Source organism: Tenebrio molitor, chromosome 1, assembly GCF_963966145.1.
Source record: "Tenebrio molitor chromosome 1, icTenMoli1.1, whole genome shotgun sequence".
NCBI classification, from domain to species: domain Eukaryota; kingdom Metazoa; phylum Arthropoda; class Insecta; order Coleoptera; family Tenebrionidae; genus Tenebrio; species Tenebrio molitor.
The window spans coordinates 31245335-31263948 of NC_091046.1; the positions used below are offsets into that span (position 1 = coordinate 31245335).

General features: G+C 34.7%; 1 protein-coding gene, 2 long non-coding RNA genes and 1 other non-coding gene across 5 annotated transcripts; 3 read left to right on the plus strand and 1 right to left on the minus strand.

The window, feature by feature from the left end:
• Nucleotides 1-659: 659 nt before the first annotated feature.
• On the minus strand, nt 660-1500 carry LOC138140814 (pupal cuticle protein 20-like). Its single transcript, XM_069061731.1, has 2 exons — nt 1389-1500; nt 660-1326 (listed from the first exon to the last, which is right to left on the minus strand). The coding sequence occupies exons 1-2, from the start codon at nt 1395-1397 to the stop codon at nt 745-747; spliced, it is 591 nt and encodes a 196-aa protein (XP_068917832.1). The 5' UTR covers nt 1398-1500; the 3' UTR covers nt 660-744.
• Nucleotides 1501-8028: 6528 nt separating this feature from the next.
• Nucleotides 8029-8838, plus strand: LOC138122293 (uncharacterized). 2 transcript variants are annotated; one of them, XR_011156425.1, is made up of 3 exons: nt 8029-8191; nt 8252-8399; nt 8461-8838. It is a non-coding gene; the product is annotated as an uncharacterized lncRNA (long non-coding RNA). The 2 variants fall into 2 exon arrangements; XR_011156426.1 differs by having other exon boundaries at nt 8255-8399.
• Nucleotides 8839-9485: 647 nt separating this feature from the next.
• LOC138122292 (uncharacterized) lies at nt 9486-10541 on the plus strand. Its single transcript, XR_011156424.1, has 3 exons — nt 9486-9694; nt 9749-10042; nt 10099-10541. It is a non-coding gene; the product is annotated as an uncharacterized lncRNA (long non-coding RNA).
• Nucleotides 10542-14218: 3677 nt separating this feature from the next.
• LOC138122492 (U6 spliceosomal RNA) lies at nt 14219-14325 on the plus strand. The gene has a single exon (XR_011156529.1). It is a non-coding gene; the product is annotated as a U6 spliceosomal RNA (small nuclear RNA).
• The last annotated feature ends 4289 nt before the right edge of the window (nt 14326-18614 follow it).

Consider the following 18614-nt stretch of genomic DNA (forward strand, 5'->3'; position numbering starts at 1 on the left):
TGCAACACCTGCTTCTGTAACTGTAAAAATTTATTTTATCGTTTAATACAAAATGTTAACGTTTCGTAAGCCTCAACAATTTCATCTGCGATTCCTGTTTCATATAATTTTATGTATTAAATTTTTTGACATTCAATAAACTGTTCAATTCTCTCTAAACTGTTTAATTATAAAAACAGTTTAATTATGGCTCCATAAGTCCACTAGTGTTTTATAGACTTCATAATATATTCAAAATCGGCATTATTATGACTTCATAATTAACAAGTCTTGGATAAATAGTTTTTTTTTGTTCGACACTGTCAGAATTTGAGAATTTTCTCCTATGTGAACGGATTTTGATAAATGTCACCAATTGTCAAAACGAAACGTCAAGCTAATTTTAAAGATTTTAAGCGATTTGGAGCCTTTAAGGGGCTCGTCGAACAAAAACACGTTGTATTCAACTCGTTCGTGTGTGTCCCCCAATTTACACAAGAACTGGTCAAATAAACTACCATAAACTACACTTTTCAAGAAATATCTTATCTTCTGTAAACCATCATATTCGTTTTTATTCTAAAGAATATTACGTACCTACCACTGCATTCCGATTGAACTCCAAAATTCAGTTCTTCATGGAGCATGCGTTATCGTAAATGTGTTGAATACAGAGAAGATTTATTCGTTGTATAAAAATTTATTATTCTAATGTGCGTTTGGTTAAGTTATATTAAATACAAAAAAATTATGCCGAAACGAAGTCTAATATCTGTATCCTTGTTGGCCCCCTGATCCACCGAATGACTGAGATGAACCACCGTATTGTCCTTGTGGTCGGTACTGTCCATCACCTTGATATCCACCACTGGCTTCTTCTGCTCTATTTTGTTCTATGGATCTCAATATAGCTTCGGGGATTGGAGGCGGTGTAGGAAGATGAGCACCTTGTGGTTGAAAACCATTTTCATCGGCAATATAGGTGACGGTAAATTGTTGTCCTTCTGGAGATTGGAAAGTGAAAGAACCATCAGCCACCTGGGTTTCGGGATTCTTTAATTGACCTCTTTCTTGGGCCGAAATACCGTTGCCCGTTTCGTAAGCGTAATTGTAGGAACCATCCCCGTTATTAACGTTGTCTAGACGTAAAATTGGAACCTGTTGACCACCTCCAGAATAACGACCTCCACCGCCTCCGCCACCGCCACCTCCACTGTAGGATGAAGATGATGAAAATCTATTTCCTTGGCCACCAAAGGCACCACCCGGTGATCTGCCTGGTGGTAAGTATTGTGAATTAAGACCAGCACAAGTAGCCAATCCAAAAAGGGCGGCAATTACAGTTACCTAAAATATTTAAAAAAGCATTATTGCAAGGGTCAATGGTTTCACACGGAAAAAACGCTTACTCGTTTCATATTAGGAGGTGGTGATGGATATTGGGTCGATGAAACAGTGATACTTTTAAAATTCAGATGATTGCTTTTATATGAGAGATTCCCACTATAAGTGATGAGTATATCGAACCAGATTCAGTACAGAGCAAGGTTACTAAACTTAAATGTCAAATCTTTTTAAACAATTTAAACATCAAAATATGCATTCCTTTATCGTGACATGTTACGTTACAGGCACTTTTATTAACATTCACCAAATCTGGCCTTATTAACTGAAGAAATAAATTAATAATTTTCAATAGATTTTATTGAATACATTAATGCAGTACATTAACTGGTAATAAATTATGTGGCGTCATTACATCATGTTGCAAGATACGTGGATTAAAAAATAGCAAAAAAAATGCCCACGCATGTATGTACATAATCGTTTGGCAAAATAAATAAACGAGCATGAATATGTTAAAGAAAATTTGTAGGTTGCTTTGAATTTCTCACATAAATTTTTCATTAGGATATACTGATATACAACATTCTAAATTACTATTTACTCTTTTATTACCTACTAACTCTCGACATAGATAGTGTGATAATTTATTATTTCCAAGTTTCCAGAGAAACTGATATTGTTAGGACACTTGCTGTTGTGTTTATATAGATGCATGTAGGACATATCAATACAATTAAATAAGTGGATCACTTTTAAGTGATTTATTTTTAAACCGTTTTAAAAATTCTAGTGTATTTTATTGTACTCCAATTTAATTTGGCAACGAATTTTCAATTTTTTATTTTCTCTTTTTTATTAGTTTATTGTTTGAGGTAAAGCTTAAGTGTATAACAAAACAATTTAAAATATTCACTGATTATTTTATTCATCTATCAAGCAAAATTCATCATTTAAGGAAGTTGCCTGGTTTTACAGCTATAATGTTTAGATAATGCTCCTGTTACTCAACCATGCGCATTTACAAATAGCATGACAATGCATTCAAACAAGCATATACCAGTATGTATACAGGTGGGCCAACGATAAGTATCCACTACCTTATGTACCTATATCATTACAGAGTTATGTAGCAGCGCATTTTTATCTTCCTGGCCAGAGTGACCATCTTTTTGCAAATCGTTATACTTACATAGGGAACAGGGGTGAATGATATATCATTTTAAAACATTCTAAATTCTCTGTACAACAATATCATAATTATAGTAATGTTATAATATCAGGTGTTTAAAAAAAATCACCTCGTAATAGGCGTTGAAAAGTCGATTGTGAACGCACCACTCGTGTAAACGTAAGATTTAAACAGCTGATCCGTATACCGTAACCTGTATAGTGCGTTCACTATACTATGAGGTGAAATTAAAAAAAAAACACCCGATACAACATTCGTTTTTTAAATGTTTAAAATGTAAACCATTTGCGTCAATACATTAATACATATAGTTATTTTTATATTAAGTGCGTGAGGTGAATGTTTTTTGTGCATGAAAAGGTCTTTTACACCGAGACGCAGGTCGAGGCAGCAAAGTCTTTGAATGCACAAAAAACATCTTCACGCACGAAATATAAACAATATTTTTTCTATAATTGCTTTCAGAAGTAAATATTAAAATTCAAATTGAAGGAAATCTCAAGTATCAACGCAGAGACCATGTTGCTAGGTAACTAGTAGAAAACAGTGTATTGTTTCTATTGTTTCAATCTTACAACAATGTAAAAAAATATATATATAAGAAAATGCCCACTTCACGCATAGATAACTATGAGCGTTGTTAGGGTAATAAAAAAAAAAATTACTTTTTAGAATTTGCCTCTCTAATAGGTCTATGATTGTATTCAATTTGGAGTAGTTTATGGCTATCTATTAAAGCACTCGTCGTTTAATGGATATCTAAGAAAATTTTTATCACTATCTCAGTGTATTATTGTCATTTACACTAAAAAACTTCCAATATTAATGTTCAAACTCTACGTTTTAACATGTGTTGCAGATGTAGTTGCATCCGTTACCTTGAATTACCAATTAATACAAAATTCCCTAGAATTTGAAAATTTCATTTTTTTATTTAAAAATTAAAACAAGGGTGCAAATTCTAAAAAATAACATAAAAAACTCGTTTTATAAGGGCATTGGCGCACTCGTCCTATAGAAAACTCCCCTACGGGTCGTTTTCTACACCTGGGATTCGTGCGCCAAATCAACCCTTATAAAACTCGTTCTTTAATATGTATACTTTGCGGTTAAAATGCTACTTGACCTTTTGATTTGAATAGATAAAAGCGCACTTTACATCTGCTATAGAAAAAAGTATTTTTTTATTACCCTAACAACGCTCATACTAACGATATTTTAAAACCTGAAACGATTAGTAATGATTTAAAAAAATGTTTTAATAATAAAAAACAAATGCTATAGAAAAAATAGAATATTATACACGATGATAAAATTTAATTCTCTTCTCGAGCGTAATTAGCCACTAACGTCTCGACGCTAAAAAACGGTCTCGAAGATAAAATACACTTTTATCGTCTTGCATTGTAATGTAATATGTTTCTATGAATATGAAGTGCAATGGCAGAATTAGTGATAACTTCTTTTTTAAAGACTGTTAGGATTAGATTTTCCTTAAGTGTTAAAATCAATGACATAAAAGCGAAAATGATTTATTTGCGCCCATACTGTTGCTGAAAGTATTTAATTATTATAAATATTTGAATAAAATTTATGAGATTATTGTGGTAGGGTTTAGCAACTTTTGATTCATGATGAAAGTGAATGTGTGATGCCTCCGATTTGAATTTTTATACCGTAAAACTCCCACTAATAGTGAATCACACAACATAAATTATATTAAGAAATCAGATTACCAACGTGCAGTCTACCGTACAAGGACACGAAATAAAGATTTTTTCACCTAATTAATTACAAAATGGATAGATATCATCATTAAATATACAGTTACATACATATATCTACGTAACATATATTTTTATTATTATTTTCAAAGGTTGTGGTTCAAAGCTCACCGCACTGAAACTTATTATTTATTGTAACACCCTAACCGTGACACGGCTTCCACGAAGCTGTGGACATCACCCATGAGTACGCTTGCTATTTCTTCGGGCTCCGGGAAAAATCCTCGTGTAGAATGTGAGAGGGAGGTTTCGTCCTCCTTATCAGTCTTATCACATAATCTTCCAGAGGCATCTTCTGTCACCGCAACCCCAGTCACGTTGAGATTCTTCCTAAGGCGGTAGTGTCCTGTCATCTGACCCGTCGCAACCTGATTTTTGATATGCCCAATTGAGAATTCCTTCCGGTTTTTTTTTGGGCTTCTCAATCAACCTCCACTACTGCTTCTTTGCTACTAGATCCCTTACTAGCCCCTTCGCGGTCTTATACGCAGGTGGGTTCTGGTTCTTTGAACTCAGTCAGATATTTTTTTTGCAAAGTGATCTGCCCTTTCATTTCCTTCTAGGGCCTGGTGCCCTAGAATCAACTTTCGGTTCACTCTATTATGTTACCGGTTCAGCTCTGAATCAAAGCCTCCTAAAGAATCGGTTGCGTATGACTGTGGCTTGATTCTTTAGGACACTTTGTCTGAATCCTCCTATTGCTATAATGCACAAGCACAAGCAGTGATTATCACAATTTCAGTTTGGAATATTGAAACATAATAACCCAAGTTAATGCTTATAGGTCATTCCCTGTTCCTTCTTCGTACAGTCCCGTTCCAGTGCTCTGATTCTGCATAACAATAAATAATAATAATAATACATGTTCATAGTATCCATACATTTATTCTTAATTTCAAGGTAGCCTGTTTTTTACTGGTCATGCAATATACATAATTTCTTATTTTTATATAAAGTAAACAATGAATAAAAGCGATCCATTTTGGAAAAACATTGTTTTTAAATTACCACTTGGTAATTTAAGCTGTCACTTGACTATAACAAAAGGTTATGACGTTTTTTCATATGGTGGCAATGCAAAAGTTGGTTATTCTGAAGACAATTTTGTGTTTGACAAGAGACATAGGCCTACGCGTATTTGAGAAAATTAATTAAAAATAAATTCCAAATGACGTTTGTACACACCAGAGACTTGATTTAAAGGTAAGTTTTACCAAAGCAATATTTCAATAGCCATTTGTGCAATGAGTTAGGAAAAATGTACTTAATTTTTTTCCGGATTAGGCATTTTTTATCGAGGCGATAGCCGAGATTAAACATACCGTATACGAAAAAAAGTGGATTTCCTGCATGTAGCACACATGACTTTTTCTACTTGAGTTTGGAAAATAAATTAAATTTGGTTATTTTTAATATTCTAGGGGCCAGTTTATAGAATGAGAATTAAATATTTAATTCGAATTAAATTTTAATGCGCGATTAACCCATCAATCCGAAACTTCGATTGGTTCAATCGGAGCACGTGTTCAGTTAATCTCGCATTTGATTACAATTAACTTAATTTCGCTGCTATAAACTGGCCCTAGGAGTACCTATTAATTATTTCTAAATTAAAAAGCGGAATCATGATTGTTCTGCTTTCGTACGACAGAGAAATAATTTTGTTTATAAAAAAAAAACAAAATTTTTGAAGGCGTTTAAATTGTTCGCTCGAGTAAATTTACGGAAATTCTACTTATTAAAATGTCTAATACAAGTGAATTGTTAAGAATATGCAAAACAGGCCGAACACCTGAAAAATAACAGCGCATGAATATTGAACAACGTTTTTCGCGTTAGTTTGTAAAAGTCTTAAAAAAACATTAATTAGTTGTAAATTTTTAGGTTATGTTTGACAGATTTCAAGTTACCTACGTATCTTAGGAAACGATCAAAATTGAACTTTTAGTGTTGAAATATTATTTTTCTAATTTCAACATATAAAGTGACACTTTTCAAAATTAGTTGACGTTTGGAAACGTCACACTTTTCGTAACTGGTTACGAAAAGTAAAATCTTTCCTAACTGGTTAGGAAAAATTTATTGTATCATCAATTTGACACTGTCATATTTTTTGTTTTTAAGCAAAATAACCGTGCCTACTTACCTACTTGATATTTTAACACAATAATAATTTATTATTAATGAAATTCATTACTTCATTTAACGTTCGAAGAAACTTTTTTTTGTCAAAATTAGAAAAAATCTTGTATGTCACACGTTAGGAAATGCAATTTTGTGTAACTCGTTACACTCGTTACACAAAATAACGCATTTCCTAACTGGTTACATAAATAGCTATTCCGTCCTTATTAGAAAATATTCCACTTTTCCTAACTCAAATTACTATATGTTAGTTTTCCAAACTCTAGTAGAAAAAAATATTAACAAACTATCAAAAATAGTTACAGCCTTTTATAGCCCCATACCTACATTGGGACTGATGACACAAGCTTTATAGCTTTATTTTTCTTTATTTAAATTTTCTTGGTGAAGAGTTTCTCTACCACGCTTATTACAATAAGGTATATGGTGTAAGATTCGTTGAGGCATTCAGAAGATGAAGAATTTAATGTACGATAGTAATTTTCCAACACTCGATGCAAACGTTACTGTTATCCACACTGGACTTTGGAAATAACTTCTTCATGGATGAAGCTTATTTTATCGAAGCCATTATTTTGGACCTTTTGGATACTCTTTTAATCAAAGATAAATTCCTACTCTAGATTCTAATAGTGATTTGTTTTGGACCCTTTGGATATTCCTTTAAACCAGCGTTTCTCAAACTTTTTTAAACGCGGAGCCCCTATAAAGTCAAATCTAAGATGGCGGAGCCCATAGCACATTATCTAATTACATAGTTCCAAAACAAATAAAGTAAAAATGGTAATGAAGGAAATTAGTAAGAATAATTATACCGGGTACCCCAAAATTCGCGGAACCACTCAATGGGGCAATGTCAACTCATGTTAGAAAATAATGAGAAATAGTATATTAAGTATAAAGAACGGTAATGACAATGTACGGATCGAAGACAATTGTTTGGAGGAGGAGCTTGCAACGACTCCAATATTGTCTGAGATCCGTACATTGTCATTAACGTTCGTCATGCTTATGAGATTTTTTGCGCGATTGAATATTTATTACAAAACATTCCTAACTAGAATGCAATGCGATACGACGCCCTTCACATCGTGTTGCCACAATGTCGACTTTTTGTATCGCGTTTCTAAGGCAATCTGCAAACAACTACCGCCATTGCAGTTTTTGTGCGCAAATATCGCCAGTTGTGTTGAAAAACAAGCAGTAAAATGAGTGATATTAGTGATTCCGAAAACGAAGTGGATATTGTAGAAGAAACTTTGAATGTGGGGTGCGTCACAAATAAAGACTTTTTGAAACTAACGACCTCAACGTGTAATTAAGAAGACAAGGAAAATTTGCGGTATGAAAATTTTGATAATACTAATGTCGCGGCAAGTTCGCTAATATTATTTCATTGCAGCGGCAAGCAATGGCGACCACAAGAGCCGTGTGAGTTTCCAGAAAGTGCTAACATCTTGTCTTCAACTTCTGTCTACATAAATCAAGAATTTTCGAAACCAGCGAACTCAATATGAAATCAAGAAGACAAAGAAAATCCGGGGTATGAACATTTTGACAATTCTAATGTAGCGGCAAGTCTGTTACTAAAATTGTTTCATTGCAGCGGCAAGGTAGGCCGACTACAAGAGCCGTGTGAGTTTCCAGAAAGTGCTAACATCTTGTCTTCAACTTTCGTCTACATAAATGAAGAATTTTCGAAACCAACGATCTCAATTTGTAATCAAGAAGACAAGGAAAATGCAGGGTATGAAAATTTTGGCAATGCCAATGTCGCGGCAAGTTTGCTAATGCTATTTCATTGCAGCAGCAAGGAAAGCCGACTACAAGAGCCGTGTGAGTTTCCAGAAAGTGCTAACATCTTGTCTTCAACTTCTGTCTACATAAATGAAGAATTATTTTCGAAACCAACAACCTCAATGTGTACCTCATCAAGAAGACAAGGAAAATGCGGGGTATTGAAAATTTTGACAATGCCAATGTCGCGGCAAGTTTGCTAATGCTATTTCAATGCAGCGCCAAGGAAAGCCGACTACAAGAGCTTTATGAGTTTCCAGAAAGTGCCCCAACATCTTGTCTTCAAATTCTGTCTACATAAAAATTATTTGGTTACTATCCCACCTCCACCCGGCGGCACGGCAATTTTGCCGGAGTACATACACTATTACGGATAATACTATCAAGTAATAGTGCAGTGCTTATCAACATAATTACCGGCGTCTCGCCTCCACATTTTGACTTTTTTGTGTTTTATGTTCTGTGTCAATGTTAAGGAATTTCCTCACGATGTGACATGAGTATAATAATATACCTTTTTGAATTTCAACCACCAATGTGTTCTCTAAGTCCAAAATTTTTAAATTTTTAAAAAGAGATTGCGGTACTATTCCTGTTGCTGAAATTATAAATGATAAAATCGAAATTTTTTCTAAACACCAAAGATTTCTCATAGCAACGGAGAGTTCTAAATATTTATTAATTTTTGTATTATATGTCTGTGTTATATTGTGTGAATTTGGAACAGCTATATCTAAAAGATATGCTTGCTTTTGTTGTTTATTTAAAATAATAATGTCTGGTCTGTTATGCTGAATGTGAATGTCAGTTAAAACTGTGCGATCAAAATATAATTTGTAATTGTCATTTTCTAAACAACTTTCTGGTTTATAAATGTAATGTGGTTGTGTATCCTTTAACAGATTGAATTTAACTGCTAAATTCATGTGTATAATTTTTGCGAATATATCATGACGTTTTTTATATTCGCTTTGAGCCAAAACGGTGCAAGAATAATAATAATAATAATAATTAGCAGAATATAGCCTAAGGGAGTCCGTTTCGGCTCAGGAACGCGAGGGTCGCGGGTTCGATTCCGACCCAGGGCGAAATTTAAAATAATAAAAAAAAAGGCTATATTCTGTCTCGTGATTCGGAAGTCACGTTAAGCCATTGGTCCCGGTCTATTGAGTTGGTCATCATGCCCCTCATAGATTTGTAAAACCAGTCCTAGACTGTGTAACAAATTTTTATTATTATTTATTTTATAATAATCGATTAATTTTGAATAAACTTTACTTACCGTTCTAGAACACCAAAAATTACTTACCATCGAGTTTATCGTTAGCAACGAGTAAACAGAGCTTACCATCTTGGAAACAGACGTGGTAAACAACCAAATAGAGTACAATCGCGCAAAAAATAATTTAAAAATTCTATACTTTTTAGATTTGAAGATATGGGGGCTCAAAAGGTGCAACTTTGATCTTGTTTATTTTAAATATTAAAAAATATGTTTTTTTACTAGTCAGTAACTACGACTACGAAAATTGGAGTACTTTCCTTCATATTGTCAAGAAATGTCGCTGTTTTTATAAAAAATTTGAGGAGAGGGTGGGCGTGGGTGGCCGGTGAAAGTACCCCGGAGCCCCGCCGCACCACCTAAGGAAAAAAGAGGGGAGAAGGAGGAAAAAACAATTAGCAGACCGCAAGGTACCTGATAGGCCAGGAGTCGTGAAAGGGGAAGGCTACTAAAAAAAAAATACCAACAGCCTGTCAACCTGATAGTGTCAAGTGAACGGATAATATGTGCCTACGAAGGGTAAAAGGATGGAAACAGTTTTCTTTGACAGCTCTATCTACCTACTTCTGTTTTAGGCTGCACCAAAATTCTGCTGCACACTGCTTTTCGAATATCAGTTTTTGTGCAGAATCGGAAATCAAGTCTATTACTTTTTCATACTCTTGAGAGGATAAACTTTGGGGCTTTGGGGTCCAGTGGACACTAGACGGCGGCCGCGGAGCCCCTACGCATCTTTCGCGGAGCCCTGGGGCTCCGCGGAGCACACTTTGAGAAACGCTGCTTTAAACAAAGGTAAAATAACCTAATTTTTTTTATCGGATATATTTTTCAATTTTAAGAAAACTTTTTGCTTTGACAATTTTACGAGTTGAATTTGGGCATTTTTATTGCTGGTTAGGTCCGAGAACTTTACCTCGAGGGTTTAACTTTTGAATAAAAATGTCCAAATACACAGCCAACTCTACTTAGTAGAGTAGTAGAGATGGCTGTGCCAAATATCAACGAGTAAAATTGTCTAAACTAAAGCAAAATTATTTAAGTGAAAATTGGGGAATTTATCAGATATAAAAAATTAGGTTGTGTTATTTATTATTAAAAACAATTTGAGAATCTGACAGGAGTAGCATGCAATTTTAATCACTTTTGACAGGAATATTAGGACGTTTTTATCTCGATAAACATTTTTGATTGGATGAAGAAAGCAAGCGCTCTGATTGGCTGAACACGCACGTTTCATTTATGTGAGAATTAACCGATTAAAAAAATTTTGTTTACCTGACTGGAGCAGCGAAATCAAATGAATAAAATGAATGTCACGAAAAATTTACTTTTTGACAATTAGTTTGAAGAATTCACTATTTAAAATTAAAAAAAAAAACCTTGAGGAATCCAAACGGTATGGATACACTGTTGACGATATCTTTGACTTTTTTTACCGGAATTATTTTTCGAGATGAAAACAACGTAGCTTGATACTTGAAATGCGCAGATAGAATGAGAAATCCGAGTTGCAAGAAAGACCGAAAATCCTCCAACGGCTTCGTTTACACTACTTCCCACAATTTCACTGAGCATCCATTTCCCAAGTATCAAGCTACATTTTGCGACTTGCACAAGTATGTTATAGCTCTCACAGTGCACCATCCCGGACGGGGCAGTATCAAATTGCGGCGGCGGTCAAGTCTTAATCTTTTAGGGGAGGCAGGTACTGATTTCCAAATAAGTAAATAGATAGCAGGGCCGGTACACACGAGTTCCCGTCAGCATAATATTTTATACCTGGGCTTCGACATAGGCCCTTTAATCCTGCACACGAATTCCCGTCAAGGTTAAAATGCACCCGAAATTCTAGACTCGAATTCCCGCCAGAAAAAAACCTTGGTTATTGAAAGCACTGTTACGAAAGTAAGATTCAATGATGAATCTTCTATGTTCTGAAATAAAAACCATTTTTGCGTTAAAATTCGGTTAATAGTGACAGTTGTTTGAGGTTTATTAGCTGACTTAGCAAAAATACGAAAAATCTGACACTGTCAAAGTCACAGCCGCCCCTTATCTAAGTATATAATTGTTGATCACATGGTATTTGTAACTTTTTAAAATTTTAAACATTTTTTTTTGGTCCACGTAATGGTAAACAATAATGGTACCTGGCAACGGCTAGAGGGGTAGGTAAGTAAGGGATTGAAGCGCTCTTTTACCCTTGACGGGAACTCGAGTTATGGATTATATCAGTTGATAATCAACTGACGGGAATTCTTGCATTACATTATGACAAGAAATAAGTCAGACGGGAATTCGAGTGCGCCCAGCAGGGCTTATCATTTTACCCCCCAGAGAGGGGGCAGGTAGACGATTATAAATAATAACTATCCCTTACCTCCGGCTTCTGAAAAATTGAAATACAGAACACAAACTCGTTACGAACTGTAAACAGTGCTCATAACTCTGAGCAGTTTTGTCGGTCAAAAAAGCGAACACAAGAGGCACATAATCCATTTTTGTATCCGTGAACAGTAAATAATTGTTTAAAAAAATTTGTACAGTGTGAAAACGTACCGTGCACGTAAATTTTTGACGATGTTGACAAAAATTTCAAATTTGTGTGGCAAGAAAAAATTATATGTAATATGTGTTTCTTTGTCATTCACCTGAAAAAAATCCTGATTTCGATTAGTTTTAATTTGAATCGATTCAAGAGCATCAGGTACATCGTTGATACATCTGGATAATGAACTGAGAAGTGCAGTGCTCCTGAAAATTTCTAAATGATAAGCCGACCCTTTATAAAGATTATAAGCGCTGCAGTTTACATCAGGTTATTAAGACCCAAACTAACCGTGCCCTGCAATTTAGTACTTAGGATTTTAAAACCGTCGATCCTCGCCGCAATTTGACATCGCCGCCCGGACGAGTGATAACTGACCCTGACTCCAATAATAATTTAAGCTGATTTATTTCTTTGCTTTTAACTGAGATGTAACTTTTGACTGTAAAGCTCATTTATTTTCTTTATCTTTAGTTTTGTCACCACTTATCTAAAATTCTAATATTTCGTTTGTATCATTTTACTACTTTATCTACTTGGATTTACTTCACATGTCAATTTTATTACTTTCTGTAAACTATATAAGACAAACGTAACGTCCACACGGGGCGTACACGGGGGCATTTTTCTTAACATCTTTGTATACGACACTGTCACTGTCGTAATCATATCTAATTTTGTAACTTGTGTTTAATAAAGGTATTATTTTTTAAAAAGTGTTTTCGGTCGGAACATAAAATATATACTCGTATGTATATGTACATAGTTTTTTTTATTACTATTTTATTTATTCTTTCTGTGGATAAATATGGACATAATTATTGGTTTCAATCTACCTGAAAACTGCGTTTCTCATGCATGGACCGTTTTACATGGCCTGTTTTATTAAAATTAAACGAATAACAGTGATCGTCTATTTTAACTTACTCACCTAGGAAAAACCCTTGTTTCACTGAAGAAAACCCAAAATGTGGTTTATAAAGAAGCCTGTATATGGAAGTGGTAGAAAACATATTATTTTTCATCTTTACAATTAATTAATGCAGTTCACAATATTTTTGCTGTCAAATACTTTTTTACAAATTTTCACACATTCATTCGTTTGAAAAAATTGCATAAGAGTAATGTTACCATCTACTTTCATTTTTAAACTACCAACTGCAATTATTAATTGACATAATTACTGAGCTGAAATAAAAACTATCTTTTTGATGTCAGCAACCTGTGTATGTAACGAATAATATTTATTAATGTATTTGAGGAAGGTAAGAGGATATTCACATCTAAATTTGATCTATAATGACGTTAATTTCTTCTTATTTTTTATTTCTTAGAAATGTGACATGATTACAAAAAACTGCTATAATTATTGTAATAAGCATACGGATAAACACTGCCAAATTATGCTCACTCGAGATGTGTGATGCTAGATGATTATTTGTGTTCTACACAATAATAACCCAGTAAATGACTAAATTGGTTGTAGGCTATTTAGTACTGAAGTATATAACTAGATACAGCATCATCAGTATCATCACCAAACTGAATTCAAATATGTACGTTAATGATTTTGAATCAGTAAATGGTTACTAAAAAGGTCCATTACATTTAACGTACGAATACAATAACAATTCAATAGGATTGAAATTTATGAAAGTATACCTACATAAAAATCTATGAAATGTCACATATGCCTTTAATATTGTTCATGATGTTGATGATATTACATAGTTTAAAATGCATAAATTGTTTCTCTTAAATTGGTAAATTGATGGTATTGTTTATCTTTAACTTAAAGTACATATTTTCTTTTACGCCATACATTTAACTGGATGTTTATCACAATAAAGTAGACAAAAATGAATAGGGAATTTCTTCTTTTTTGAATTTTGAAAAAAATCTATACCTATAGACATTAAATGTAACGTTTCAAGTACATACCTGTAACATTTCAAATTTATCTACTATACAGCGTGTAACAGAAATAAGTACATTAATTTTAACTGGTAATAAAACAACTTTTATTAAAAAAAAGTTCTCGTTAATGAGTTAAAATTCCTTAAAATTTCCCAAAAATTTCGCTACCCGCCACTGGAGACCAGTAGTCACTATAAATATGACGACCGTTTCTTAGCATTTTTAACTGAGCACTCGCTTCGGCGGTACATATACTAAAATTGGAACGATACAGAGAAGATTAGCATGGCCCCTGCGCAAGGATGACACGCAAAATCGTGAAGCGTTCCACATTTTTTTAGGTGGCTCGGTGGCCGCATGGCTGTCGGAGAAAGTACTCCGAGGTCGCGGTCCCGATGCTAGTGGGTTCGAATCCCACCGAAGGGGGAGGATTTTTTCAAAGGAAGGAACCTCCGCCCGGCCATGGATGTGTGTGTATGTCTATCAGGGGCTGACGGTAGGGTGGTGGAAGGAAGAATCAACACTCTTTCGGCCACCACCGCGAGGTCAGCACGGGTTCGAGTCCCGTCGGGAAGGGTGCCCATGGGTGTATAAATGTTGTTGTGTATGTTTGTGAATGTGAGGTGGAATGGGCGTGGGTGGCCGGGGAAAGTGCCCCGGAGCCCCGTCGCATCACCGATAGGCAAAGGAACAAGGAAAATGAATTGGAAAAACGGCCGACCGAAAGGTACCGTAAAAGCCGTATGGCAAAAAACGGGAATGGCAATTAAAAAAAAAAAAAAAAAAACTGAGCACTGTGGTCAAGCGCCTAGCGCGCCACTTTGCATTCGGGAGGTCCCGGATTCTAACCCCGGTGCCACCTGATCTGTAGTGGGTTTTTTCAGGGGTTTCCCCACTACATCATATCGTGGTATGAGCACAGGTCTTATATCACAGATAAGGCGAATGCTGGGTCAGTATTTACAGCTCAGTAAAGTCTTCCTCGAAAAATAGTCAATTTTGACTTAAATTGTAGTTATTTACGTATAGAGGGCCAAAAGATTAACTCTACGCCCGCGGACGAAGTTTGAGGTCCGACGTCCAAGGGCGTAAAGGTCTTTCGCCTTTCGGTCTGAGGTACGTACAACGTTTTACGCACAACTGCCCATCAATGTTACTAACAAATTTTAAATTTAAGAAGACCAGCCAGCGAATATAATCAAAAAATCTACGTTGTCTTTGTAGACAAATTTCCCATTTGCGGACTTTTTGCTTTGGTTTACAGCCTGCCGGGCCTGTAAAGTTATTTTATTCGGAATTGTATTGTAATATGCACATTCCTAACCTTATGCGAGGGCGGAAAGTTCACCATTCCTTTTTATCTTTACTTCCCTCTCTTGGTTAGTAATAGGCCACTTTCCGCCCTATTATAAGGTTTTTCCAGTGGCGTACTTACTGAAAGTCGAAAAGCAATAGCAATGAAACTGCATCAAATTAATTGTTTATTTGCTAAAAATGTATCTAATGATTCCGAATAAAATGATTTACAATTTAAGTCAAAATTGACTATTTTTCGACGAGGACGCCACTTTACATTCGGGAGGTTCCGGGTTCTAACCCCGGTGCCGCCTAACCAGGTGTGGGTTTTTTTCAGAGGTTTCCCCACACCATCACATCGTTATATGTCTCATATCACAGATAAGGCGAATGCTGGGTCAGTATCAACCTCTGCAGTACCTACCACCTTCCTTCCGCACCCATCCTCACCGCACTCATCCCCAACTTCCCGTTAGTGTGGTTGAAAAGGCTATGGAAAGCCTCAGCAGCCCGCCCTCCCTCGGGGTAACCTTTCTTTTTTTTAAGCATTTTTACGAAATCAAAATACTGCCCATTATTAGAACCTATGCTTAGAGGTTTACACAAACGCCTCGTTAATTTATGGGGGGAAAATGCTAAACAAAATTGCCGATTTGGAAAAAATGGTACATAGAAAAATTGTTCACCATGACCGAGTTCTGTTACTGGTTAAAATTAATGTACTTATGTCTGTTACACCCTGTATTTAAGAATACGTCGGAGGATTGGGGCAATTATTTTGCTTTCCAAGAAAAATTGTGGAATTCCCTATTCATTTTTGTCTAGTTTACATACATATGTTCAAAAATCATACAGAGTGTCAGATATTTTGTGTTTAATTGTGTTTTTAGAATTTGTTAAATTTTTGACAAAATAAAATTAAACGTAGGTATATTTCTCCTACCTTTTAATTAATAATTATTCCATTTATCGGCATGTTGTAGAGGGTATCAAAATAAGTGGCTCTGAAAAAAAAAATCATTAAAAAGTTACAATTTGAAATTTTTCGGTTTTTCTTTTTCATTATCCAATAACATAAAATTTATTCAAGATACGAAAAAATTCCTTGGATGATTTTTGTGTAGAAATAGTCAAAGTTTGTTATCGATTGTTTAGTTGTTTTGTAAAATAATAATAAATAATAATATAATGATCGGACAGTTTTAACTGACATTCACATTCAGCATAACAGACCAGACATTATTATTTTAAATAAACAACAAAAGCAAGCATATCTGTTAGATATAGCTGTTCCAAATTCACACAATATAACACAGACGTATAATACAAAAATTAATAAATATTTAGAACTCTCCGTTGCTATGAGAAATCTTTGGTGTTTAGAAAAAATTTCGATTTTACCATTTATAATTTCAGCAACAGGAATAGTACCCCAATCTCTTTTTAAAAATTTAAAAATTTTGGACTTAGAGAACATATTGGTGGTTGAAATTCAAAAAGGTATATTATTATACTAATGTCACATCGTGAGGAAATTCCTTATCATTGACACAGAACATAAAACACAAAAAAGTCAAAATGCGGAGGCGAGACGCCGGTAATTATGTTGATAAGCACTGCACTATTACTTGATAGTATTATCCGTAATAGTGTATGTACTCCGGCAAAATTGCCCCGTGCCGCCGGGTGGAGGTGGGATACGAAAAAAATAATAATAATACTTTATTAGCATACGCTATTTAAATACAAAAAAAAAAAAAAAAACAAATGCTACAATACAGAATGAAAAAATATATAACAAATAAACAGACATCACAAAAATAAAAATAAAAGTATCATATAAAAGAACCGACCCAGAATCCGAAAGGAAATCGGCAACCGTGACCACAGGATTCTACCAGAAACTTAATAAAATCCTGCAGCCACAATAACACATAACAGTTTGCAACTTACATTTGTTACATTATTTGGGCTTCATCGTGAATTTGTATTTTATGTAGATCCTCTACCGTATCAGATAAATTTTTTGGGTAGGTATAGTAGGAATAATAAAATAGTGTTCTTTACATTACAAGCTGCGAAAGTTTACTTTTATGTGCGAGGTGTTTTTAAATGGCCGAGGTACGAAGCGTAAGTTTAGCCGAGATTATTTAAAAGCTCCAAGCACGTGAAAGAGCTTTCGCAGCGTGTAATGTATTAAACTTTTCATTCTCCCATCGACATTTAATAAAATACAGGGTTATTCTAAATGATTGTAGTCGAAGCAAGCCATGCCCATGTTATGAAATTTTTGCCGCCTCACTGTGCACTGTCAATTTTTGTCACTGTCATTAGTGTCATTGTCATTTTTTAGGTGAAAAGTGCGGTATTATGTATTTCTTTTTAAATTACCGATTGAATTTAACAATACTGAGTTGTTTAACTCCTCTGTGTGAACGGTGTGTACCTATTCACTTATTCACATTATTTTGAAGATTTTTATATCGAGCGGCAACCATAAATTTTACATTCAGTTTTTACGCCAACTTGGACAACAATTTTGCAAAACTTAAGCAGTGTGAACGGGTAATTTTGAGATTAGGTTAAAGATGACACGGTCACGGCCCCTTCTTGTTTCCACCTCTTCTTCTTTACTTATTACTTGTAGAACAGTGCTTTTATTTAGCCCATTATGAGAAACAACCCTTCTTATGGACCACTCCTCTTCTAATTTGGAAAGCACAAAACTTTGTCTTGTTCTGTCAGTCGAGGCATTTTGACTTTTCCAAAGTTTAAATGTCAGAGTTGATTAATTACAACCGTGATTTAATACAGTGAAAAATAGGTGTACGCGAAAGTTTTGAAAGCAAGTGTACACCTTCACGCGTAAACCCAGCTTCGTCAGTTGCCATCAAAGTTTTTACAAATTCATTATCTTCATTGTCTCGCCGAAGTACAAAAGCATTCACAAAAATTTATTCGCCGCGGAAGATTTTCGGGTTTTAACGCTTGCAGTCGCTTCATATTTATGATATGTGTACAAACCTTGTTTGTACGTATGTAAAATACGCCATATCATTGACTGTGATAAGCCCTGTTGAATGGCAAGCCTCCTTGTACCGTGAGATAATTTAAATTTATAATTCAAGTAGGCTGTAACTTTTAAATTAGATTGGCAACACTGTTGATGTTTAGGGCTCTTATGTTCAGCCGTTTTAATTTAAAAGAAATGAACCACTAGAAAATAATACAGTTTTATTGACTATTTCCTTCGAAAGATTTAAGCCAGTCAAAAAGCTGTAATATTTTATTTTCAGGCAATAGCGATCGAATTACAGCGATTATTTCATT